At 40.2% G+C, this 10935-nt stretch overlaps 1 protein-coding gene across 1 annotated transcript in view; it reads left to right on the top strand.

Annotated features, from left to right (window-relative positions):
• Positions 1-651: 651 nt before the first annotated feature.
• Positions 652-10935, top strand: part of LOC134546247 (carboxyl-terminal PDZ ligand of neuronal nitric oxide synthase protein-like) — a 765750-nt gene continuing 755466 nt past the window's right edge. Inside the window, exon 1 of the mRNA XM_063388932.1 lies at positions 652-1759. Within this exon, the coding sequence (XP_063245002.1) occupies positions 1652-1759 (108 nt within the window). The 5' untranslated portion in view covers positions 652-1651. The remainder of the gene's footprint in view (positions 1760-10935) is intronic.

Here is a 10935-nt window from a genome sequence, read left to right as displayed (position 1 = left end):
TAGTTATCACATAAAAAACGTGTTTTTAATATGCTGTATATGCGTAGTTTGTTTGATTCTTTATACTGAAACTGTATTAAATGCCAAAACAGTGTAAAATATCGTACTCCATTGTAATTAATTCATGGCTTTTAAAAAATATATATTGTCCTTTTTAGTGAAATGTACTCCTTTTGCGAGATGAATGTCCTCCTTTTTTATTATCAGTGTCTGGTAACCCTACACCCGGGACCTTAGTTTCTCTAGACGGTCATTCCATTAAACACAATACATTTTTTCCAGTTTCAATAGTCCTTTGAATAAACTATTTAATGACATTTGGTGTGAAAGTTTGATGATGTATGGCAAAATTTAGTTCCCTAACTGAGCTAATAGCATATTTTTACTTAATTCGCTATCCACCTCCATAATTTCCTTTGACTCATATTATAAATTATATTGACAGACGCATAAGATACTTCTATACTATTTTCGAATCGTTATAAATGAATTTCGAAATCACGAAAAGATAGGTACTAAAATACCGGTTGCTAACAAAGTATGATGACGCCGGGTAGGCAGGTAGTTGAAAATGTACTCCCTAGATGTCACGCGCTTTCAGTTGCGTGCGAACGAGAAGTCGTTGCGCGCAAGAAGTGTGCAGTGTAGGCGCTAGATAGCGCGCGCGTAGCCAGCAACTCCCCCCTTCCAGGAACGTGACGCGCCGATGGGCGGGAGTTGGCAAAGTTTTTGAGTTGCGGGCGCGAGGAATGGTGAGCGCAGACCGGTTCGCGGCTCTGCCGGCGCGGCGTGTGGTGATTGTTGTCTTGTGGGAGGGGGGAGGTGTACTTGTGGCCGCGACGAACTCGTGATCACGGAACTTACCAAACCACCGAAGCCGCTTGCCTGGAGTGTGATTGGTTTGGCGTCTCGCGCGTTTAGTTCACTGCTGTTTCATTGTGCGGTAAAACAACACTACTAATGAGTTTCGTTCGTATTCTTGTTCGCGATTGCCGGATGAATGTGTTAAAGAGAGAAGACAACGTGTATTATATTTTCATCTCAAAGAAGCATCTCACCACTTTCGTTCAAAAAATATCCTCCGAAACAGGTACCGACCTTTGAAAAATAAAATAGCGAAAGCAAGGCTCCTGATCTTGCCACCAGAAGGAAGAGGAGAAAAAAAAAACGCGCGTGCTGTGTGTGTGGGTTAGTATGCTAGGCGAAGCGAGAGAGGAATAGCCGGAGGGGCTCCCGTCCCGACTAGGATAAAGAAGGGAGACGGTGAACCACACCGCGTCTGGGCTATTTCTGTTTGTCCCGCGCCTTGTGGGGGGGAGGTAGCGGCTCATCCCCCTCTTCCGCCGGTCAGTCCTGCTCCGCCGGCCGGCGTTGCCAGATTTACAATTTTTTTTTAACGAAGGAACCCCAGCGGGCGGCGTCGTTAGGTCCGCCGGGGGTTAATGAAACCGGGTGCAGGGAAGACGCGGTGGTGTGCATGACGTTTGCCGGGTGCGTTCCTTAAAGTGCCGCGGAAGGTGCGTTCCCAAGTGCGGTGCCAGGAGGGAGACGGCGGTTGAAGACGGGCTAGGTGGTTGTCGGATGTGCGCGTGCGCGTGCGGCGAGAGGCGTCGTCGGTCCACGTGCGTCCTGCGCGGCAGTCGGCGTCGACATGCCGTCCAAGAAGCAGTACAACCTGGTGCAGAACGACGAGTACGACACCCGCATCCCGCTGCACTCGGACGAGGCCTTCCAGCACGGCATTACGTTCCAGGCAAAGGTACCGTCTCCATTGTCACTTGTTTCGCCTTGGTCTTCAGTAGTCGTAGTCGTAGACAACGACTGAAGCTGGACACAATGATCAGTCTTATCCGTCCATCCATGATCACGTGATCAGCATCCAATCAGATGTCCCGGAAAATTCCATCCGTCTGTCCGTCCGCCAAAACCTTACCAAGTTTCAACTTTCGACGGACGGACGGACGGATGAAATAACCTCCAAAATGTCAGCAACATAGCTATTGCCGGCAACCTTTACAATTATAAAAGGTTTTTAAGTAGGTTTATTTTTTTAGCTTCTTCTATTAAATATTTTTAACCTAAGTTTGAACACAAATTTTAAGAACGGAAAATATTTTAATAAATATAAGAACAAAAAAATGATATTAATGTTTTATTAATTGCTTAACTTTCATGATCGTCAATCTAATATACCTATATGAGATACATTTTCACCACTATTTAAGTCTTCTGTGTGTTGGCAGCATCAAAATGGAAAAGTACCTATTATAACGGCGTGCGATTCTTTGAGAGCACCTTATTTCGTACAACCAGTAAAATAGTGTTGTAACTAAAAAAAAAAAAAAAAAAAAAAAAAGTTTTTTTTTACTAACTACGTGAAATATTTTTAGTAAAATACTGTTGTTAATCTGTTTCGTGTGAAAAAAAAATGTAATTGAAATACTTCACTATTTTACTATAGAAATTTGTATCTCAAACCCAGTAAAATAATGGCGCAAGTGTATTTAGTCAAAAGTGAACTTTTTTTGGAGTTACAGAACTTATTTAACTGGGTGTGCGATTTGGTAATATACCGAGAAGCGCCTTTTCGTGAAAGATAATCCGAAATATAGTATTTTTGAGCAATACTTATGATCGTTTGTTTTTACTCCCAAACCGGCTTTTTAAATGTTGTACTTGATCCTGAAAGACTCGGTGATGGGAAGGGCGATGAAGTACGGGAAAATTGTGGGATAAAAAGCAGTAAAAACGAGACCAATATTATAATTATAGAATGACTGATGGAAAATTATCCAAGTCGCTGTAAATTACTTGTTACAATTTTTATTATATTTAAAATTTACTAGCCACATAATTCACCCCGTCTTCAAAGTCCGTTCAGAACTATCACGTTTTTCAGAATACATTAGGATAAAAAAAAAATTGTAATGATTTTACAGTACGATTTTACATTTTTCTGACCTAAAATAGCCAATACCTTTCCACTTTTGTAACGATCACCTTAAACGAAATTTTGTTAGTTGCCTGAACCGTGATTGTCAACATGAAATGCGGCAGAATAATACACGTGTTAATCAGGCTCGTAGCCTAGCAAGGGAAGATGATTATTTCTTTTATATACATGCATCTTTTGGACCGATAAGATGGTGCTGAATATGGTAAAGGACATGTTAAAAATATAAAGTAAGGCATACTACATAGCAGGGGCAAAAATCTGAAGGATTTTCAGGGAGGACCCGCGTGATAACGTTTATAATTATCACGTCATAGTTGGTTTTGCAAGCGCAAGGGGGCCCCTTCAGATTCCAAACGGGGTCCCTGTCCTCATGCCCACCCCCTCCTTCCATCAAAAAACCCGAATTTACGCCTTTGAACAGAGTACATTCATTGCAAAAAAATTAAGGAAATATAAAACACTTAATAGGTTGTCTAGTTGTACATACCTACACAAGAGTACAAAACACATGGAATACATCAAATACTTACAACATTTTAACACTATTTCTAATTAATCATTTAAGCGAGTTCATTATACAGGCCCTTTAAAAATATTAATATTTACAGGCCGTAATAGAATTTATACAATAGCCAACTACGAATATTTGTTTTTAAGCCTGCGAAAGAACTATATTTTATCAATTTCAAATACAAAAATCATAAATTAGGTAGAAGTAAAACTAGCACTGTAAACCCCTCCCCCACAACTTACTGCTTTGTTTTTCTCATTAAAATATTGGCTAAATCATGGTCTCAGCGCCGCAAGCTAATAAGGCTCGAATATTACCACGTGAGAAGTGGTAACACTGACAAAAAATTAAATTTTTTTTAGGGAAATTAGAAACTATCACTGGCGTAGTGTACATGAATTCACTTTAATATATAGCCCCTCCTACTAACCAGTTGCGGACACAGAAAATTGTTTCGGTGGTTAGGGGGAATGAGGGTTATTTTGAAACAAAACATTAAATTTGCACACGTATTATTGACACTAACACACTGACATTTGGGCCTATCGTAGTAGCTGTAGGCGACGTGGCTTCTCACACAGTAACAAAATGCCCTCACTGATATTTTCCCACTTTTTTTTTTCAAACTTCTTGCCCCAAGGAGGGGGGGGGGGGTTGATGATATCCCCCCATGAGTCCGCCACTGCTACTAACAACCATAATATTAGGTGATATGTTAGATTTAAAACTCTTATCCATTTAAAAATCAAAAACCTACAATTAGAGACCCGGCTATGTTGCGAATTCATTTGGTGTCTAGTAAAGTTCGAAACTATGGCCGTTATGTCTAGTGGTCTGGACTTCCTCGCGGAAATTGTTTAGTCCTTTCACCTTCACACTGTTAAAGGTAGTATAACAAACCACTGCAGAATCACCCCGTCTTGCGTACCTGAGGTGCGTCACTACTTTCCCGCGGTCCTACCTGTGACGGCAGCGTGACATTCTTCGCGTCATAGGCTTGACTTCGCTGAAATAAACGGCAGAATTTAGTTTTAGTAATATGGTTGGACTTATTAAAGTAATATTATAAAATTCATGTTTTTTTTTTTTTTTTTTTGTGGTGCACATATAATGGCGAGAAACATTTTTGATGTGTAACATTTCAGCTATCGGTATACAGCATTTAGGAGTAGGTAATTTCGAGAATGGAACAGAAGTTGCATGGAATGGAAATGTGTAACCACGGTGCTTCCATCTGTTCCAACCAGAGTTCACAAAGCCAAAAAGGAAATTTCAAAGTATTAAATGTTTGGTGAGTTCGAACAAGATGAACAGTATTTTAATAATATTCCTTGTCGTAAATGAGGTCCAAGACGAGGTTTCATATTTTTTTCAAGTCTTTTTCGCCTTTATCGAACTACTTGTGATTCGTGTCCATTACTGTAGTTGAAAACACAATTTTAGTATTTTTACCACACTCGGCATTATTTTAAATAATTCTACGTTACATTTCCATGTTCGAGTTTCGTATTATAAGTGTATTTGCAACATGAGAACTCGTGAATTAACCTCGTTACCGAGGTTAGATGTTACTCATCACTAGAGACCTGCAAAATTCGCGGATTCATTCGGTGATAGGCTAGAATTCAAACACATATGCCTCTTAGATAATTTTGCTATTGGCTTACTGTTCATCTGGACGAATCTCAACCAGTTATAAACCCTCAACCAAAGAAGGATCGAATCATAGACAAACCAGCTGAGACGACTCACAAGTCGGCAGCCAATGAACTTGCGTTATTTGCCCGAGTGTACAGGGGTATGTGCAGTCTATCCTAAAGGCCATCTAAACCGCGAATTTTGCAGGTCTCTACTCATCACTGGCGAATACCGTAAGACTCGCTCACATTTTCTGTAAAGAATAGTTTATTTTTGTTTTAGTTTTTTTGTTGTTTGTGAAAGCAGCATGTTCCTGATAAGTAGAGACTGGAAAAATTCGCGCCTTTTATGAACTCTAGGATGGAATCCACAATCTCCTACACACTCGGGCAAATGCCACCTGCTCATTGGCTATTGACTCGTGACACTTGTCAACTGGGACGCTTGCGATTCGATACTTTTTTGGTTGAAGTTTTTCCATTGGCTCAAAGTCCTTCAGATAAACTGTGAGCCAATCACAGAAGCAATATAAAGGTACAGTTGTTTGGATTCTATCATATCGTGAAATGAATCCGCGAATTTTTCCGGTCATTACTGATAAGGCTTTTTTTTTTTGTCGCATCGCGTCCGTCGCACTGTTGTGAGTCCAGCATCGTCGATGAACAATGAGTTGCCAGCTGCGCCAGCTGGCGGTGTGGTTTAATTGGTCCCGTCGGCGGGGCGGGCGCGTCAAGTGGACGCGGGCAGCTGCGGCACAGGCGCATAACCCTCCGTCGTGGCTGGTCTCGGAGGTCTCCGAGCGGCAAGCAGGCCGTCCCGGGAGTTCCTCCAGCATCCCTGCTTACTTCACCTTCTGCTGCCCTCATGGCGCCCGCCTGCCCGGGCACACGTGCGGCGCGCAGAGCTTCAGAAGGAACCACGCCTTTTGGAAACCACTCCACATACCCGAGTGGTGTCTGTTTACGAAAAAAACCATTTAAGAACTCGCTGAGGGTGGATGGGTTATTATGTATCCTTATATCTTCTTTAAACTGTACTTTTAGGAGCGTGATAAAGGCTAAAACACGTGTTTCCTGAATAATTTTTTTATACATGAGACGCCAGGTACAGATTCTTGAAAGCACTTGCATTACACCTTCATCTTCATTCCTCCGCCATGTGGTTACCACCCATGTCCTGTGCACTGGGAGAGGACTGCGCGCCAGTTCAGAGGCGACACCGCTCCAGAAGCACCAGGCGACCAGGCCGGGTCGCCAGACGGCGTGCAGAGCTCCGGCTGTCAGCGCGCCATTTGCACATCGGTCAAGATTCCTTGAAAGTGTTTGATTACGGATAGTATTCCAGAGCCATTGCACTTGTCTACATAAGTTTAGTTCCTTGGTTTCGTCTATAACGTGTACTTTTTGGACAGTGAATAGGCTAGAATGAGTGTTCTCACGGACGTTTTTAGGTATGAAAAAACTACACACAGTATTGAAAATGGTATACAGAAGCGCAGATAGTAATTATCTTAAATATTCGTAGAGGCGCGCTATCGTCTAGATCTAGAAGACTGCAAACTAGTTCGGTGCCTGGCGCGTAGAGGCGAAGAGGCGTGTGAGTCACGAGTTAATGTCGCCCTTAGCGGTCCCAGAGCTTTTAGATTCGTGCCTCTGAAAGGACCCTCTTAGTCAGGAGTGCATCTGTGTTAGTGAGGCGGGATGATCAGTGCGACGCTTGCTGGTGCCTCTAGACGGTATCGCCTTGAACTGACACGCAGTCTTCTCGTCGTGCATGGGGCAACTATTCAGCGGCAACCATAACATTATGTGGCTGAGAAATGAAGATAAAGGTGTACTGTAATGCCTTTAAATGCTTTCAAGAATCTCTACTGGATGTTATATGCCTACAAAAAAATTAGTCTGAAACACGTGTTTTAGCCATTTCACTCATCTTAAAAAAAAAATAATTAAAAACGAAATCCGGAAACAGGACTACTCATCCGCCCTCAGCACATGCTTCTCGTAAACAGACGCCACTCGGATGTCTTGATAGTTTTCAAATCGCGAAGTTTCTTCTGAAGCTCGGCACTACGTATGTGTGCTCGGGTGGGAGCCCCTTGAAACACCGGCACGTCTCGTCATTTCTAAAAATAGTTGCATAAAACTCATATCGAATTTGACATATCTTGAAAGACGTATGCCAGTGCTACCATTTTCCCAAAGAATCAGGCTTTTTTTTTTTACGAACACGGACTACCACGTGAAGTTGTTTACAACAACTGTCGACAGAAACAACAGTGGCAGAAGGATTACGTTGACCACTGGTGCTGTTATCCAGTTGAAAACAAGTTACATGAGATAGGCTGTAAGCCTTGCGTGACCGGGCAATTTTTTTAGTGTGTTGTACATTCCCATCTTGAGTGACGAGAACACTGCGGTATTTGTCTTATACTCTTTTGAAATCTATTATGAGGTGAAAATATAGATATTTTCCCGCACAACAAAATCTTTGTTCTTTAAACTATCGTTTATTTCTACAACTATGCTAAGTATATGTATATATTTTCAATGACGTGAACGAATACCCAACTTTGCCTTTGATTTTTAGCTAACTGGAAAATTTATGCTAAAAAAATAAAAGATTGTACTAGAGTTTTCTAAACATAACCATGGCAACAACGGTTATGGTCTCAGCATTAAATTTTGTTCAGGTTACTGAAACATATTGGTTACTTTCATGTGGGACTCCGCCCAGCGAAGTAGAGCCACTGGTAATCATTTTAGTCATCAGCCGTGCGAATGCCAAGTTATTTAGCGAAATACTTAAATTTTGCCTTAAAACGTGCAGCGACTAATGAATATGCCCATGTATTTTTCGCGAAAAAATGTCTGAACGCTCATTAAACTGCAATAACGTATGTCCGCGACAGCGGTTTCATCCTTATGATTGGTGACAGTCTGCTAGAGAAGCGATTGTCCAGGCCATTCAGGACGCGTTTGCTGCCGTGCGGAATGGCCGTGATTGGTGTTCCGACAGTGGACATGTACGTGAAAGGAACTCGCCTAATCACGAACTACAGACGATGCTACAGTGTTTTGACTCTCAACTAGTCTCTAAATCCTTTCACGAAAATTACATGCCCCTACCAATAAACAGCAGATAACGAATAATTTATGTTAGATAGTTCATCCTGTTACTAGAAAAAACCCACTACTATGTGTTCATGGTTATTGTGTGTGTGTGTGTGTGTGTGTATATATATATATATATATATATATATATATATATATATATATATAACTAAGTCGGGTTACTCTCACCATTTATAACTCAAGAACGGCTGGACCGATTTTAATGATCTCTGATTTGTTGTTTTTTTCGTCTCCGCCCCGAATAGCAGAATAACTATTAAAATATTGATAAAATTCACAAAAAAATAACAAATATTTTTAAATGTAGGTTTGGAACTACGCCATATTCCGCAATTTAGAGCTCATATCACGCAGGTTGCCATAGCCATACATTACAGACGTACAATCTATGTGTTATTTCTCTATGTTTGCCAAACAATAGCCGCAAAGCTATTCTAAAGAATAAAGTAGCGAGAGTAAAAAAAACTAAAGCTCTAAACCGTTTGTCGCCGCCATGTTTGGGACAATTAGTTTTACCAATTTTGTGATTGATTGTTTACTATTATCATTAAAATTAATTGAAATTAATCACCCAATCACATTAACACTACAGCACTACCACAAAAAAAAAAGATTGACAACACAGAATGTATGAGAAACTCTTGGAAAATCCCAGTGCCACTGCCTGTCAGTATATAAGCTGTAAGTCGCGAAAGTGTAATTTTGTTTTTGTTTTATGTTGTCTATGATTTGTTTTAAAAAAAAACATATAAAGGTTACCGGTGGATTTGTTTAATTGTGCGAGTGTTATTAATAAATATAAGTATTTTTATTATTAACAATGCCGCAAAAAAGATCTAATCTTTCCCAACAAGGCCGTAGCAATTAGGCTTCGGAACATTGCGAATCAATCCACTGAAGGACGAGAAATCGCAAGAGAATAGCGCCGCGTTAGTATGGCCCGACTTCGTGCTTCTCAAACACAAGAGCGGATTGATTTCATTTCCTCCGAATTTTTGCAATTTCGTCTCATCGAAAGACGAGCTCATCAACAAAGTGTTCCCGAACATCATTGCTAACCACATAAATAACTAATGGTTGAGTGAGTGAGCAATTTCGGCGGCTAAGAACAAAGATGTGGCTGACTTAAACTTCGTAATTCAGAATCCAATCGTTGGCACTCTGCATTCATTCTAATCTATTGACTATGTAACAAACGAAGACGCAGCCACCAACTATCCAACTGAATGTTTAAACTTCTTAGATGTGCCTGGCTTACCACCGCACAATTTACAACTGAAGGTTGGCTTGGTAGTTAGTCATCATGCTTCTAAATCTAAACCAACCAAAACTACGTAATAAAACGCGTTTGGTGATAAGAAAATTGGTGATCAATGTGATTCACGCGATGATACTTAACGGAAAATTCAAAGGTGAGGAAGTACTCATTCCGAGGATTCCGATGATCCCAACCGATATGCCCTTTGAGTTTAAATGAATTCAATTTCCGATTAATCTTGCATTCGCCATGACGATTAATAAATTACAATGCCAATCCTTTAGTGTTTGTGGTCTAAATCTAGAAAATGTATGTTTTTCTCATGGTCATTGTTCATGGCATGTTCACGTGTCGGCAAACCATCCGCTTTATTTGTTCTTGCGCCTGATAACAAAACGAAAAATATATTATCACAAGGTGCTTCACTGAAGAGAATCAACCCGAGTGCAACCCATACAGCAAAATACATAGCTTCAATAAAGCAAATGTCTTGCTGACACGCCATTGAAATACTTGATTTTTGTACTTTTATTGAATTTTCAGTATTCATTTTTTTACGTTAATAAAATCCTAAATTATGTTTAGCTAAAAGTTAACACGACATTCATTGACTGTTAGGCGGTACGAAGTTCGCAGGGTCAGCTAGTAATTAATAAAGAGACCTGCAGAATTCGAGTCATCTTCTGGTGCCCGGCTAGATTCCACAAACGTGTCCGTAATCAAGTCGATGTCACGTGTCATCAGCTGCTGCCACATGTCACCTTCGCTCCGGGTCGTACATTATTCGGTAAGATGTTATCCTCGGCGTTTTTCATTGGCATCTGGTCCTTCAGGGCGTGTCGAATAAGTCGTGAACCAATGACCAGGAACGTTCAAGGGTACAGAATATTTGCATCCTGGACTGTCGCCAAATAATGAGATGCGAAATTGTAATGTTATACAGTCTAACTTGTGACCTAAGAATGTTCTAAATCTGCACTAATTTTATTGTTGTAAATTTATAAGTGAACAGTTTGTAAATGGAACATAAATATTCATGTAAAATTCCAGATATTTGTGCATTTGTACATTTATGTGAAATCAACTGTATCGCTACAAGATAGTGTTCGCAGTAATACTGGGTTTGGATTCTTACCCGGGAATTTATGGTTTGTGATTCCCAGTATCTCCGATGGTTAAAGTTATTTATAAATCGTTCCTTGATTACCTTTCCATAATTAACTGCCCACATAATAAGCACGATACAACAAAATAAAGTGAAATTGTTGATATCAATGATTTTTTACATGGTTTAAAAAACATTATGTGTGAATGAAATATCAATAAAAATATAAAATAATGGACCAATTTACGTGAAAAATAGTTATTATCATTTCGATAAACATATTTCATATACATAAAAATAACCATTTTGTACATTTTGTTCAAAGTTACAATA

The sequence above is a fragment of the Bacillus rossius genome, chromosome 1 (genome assembly GCF_032445375.1).
Source record: "Bacillus rossius redtenbacheri isolate Brsri chromosome 1, Brsri_v3, whole genome shotgun sequence".
NCBI lineage: Eukaryota > Metazoa > Arthropoda > Insecta > Phasmatodea > Bacillidae > Bacillus > Bacillus rossius.
This window is presented reverse-complemented; position numbering and strand designations above follow the sequence as displayed.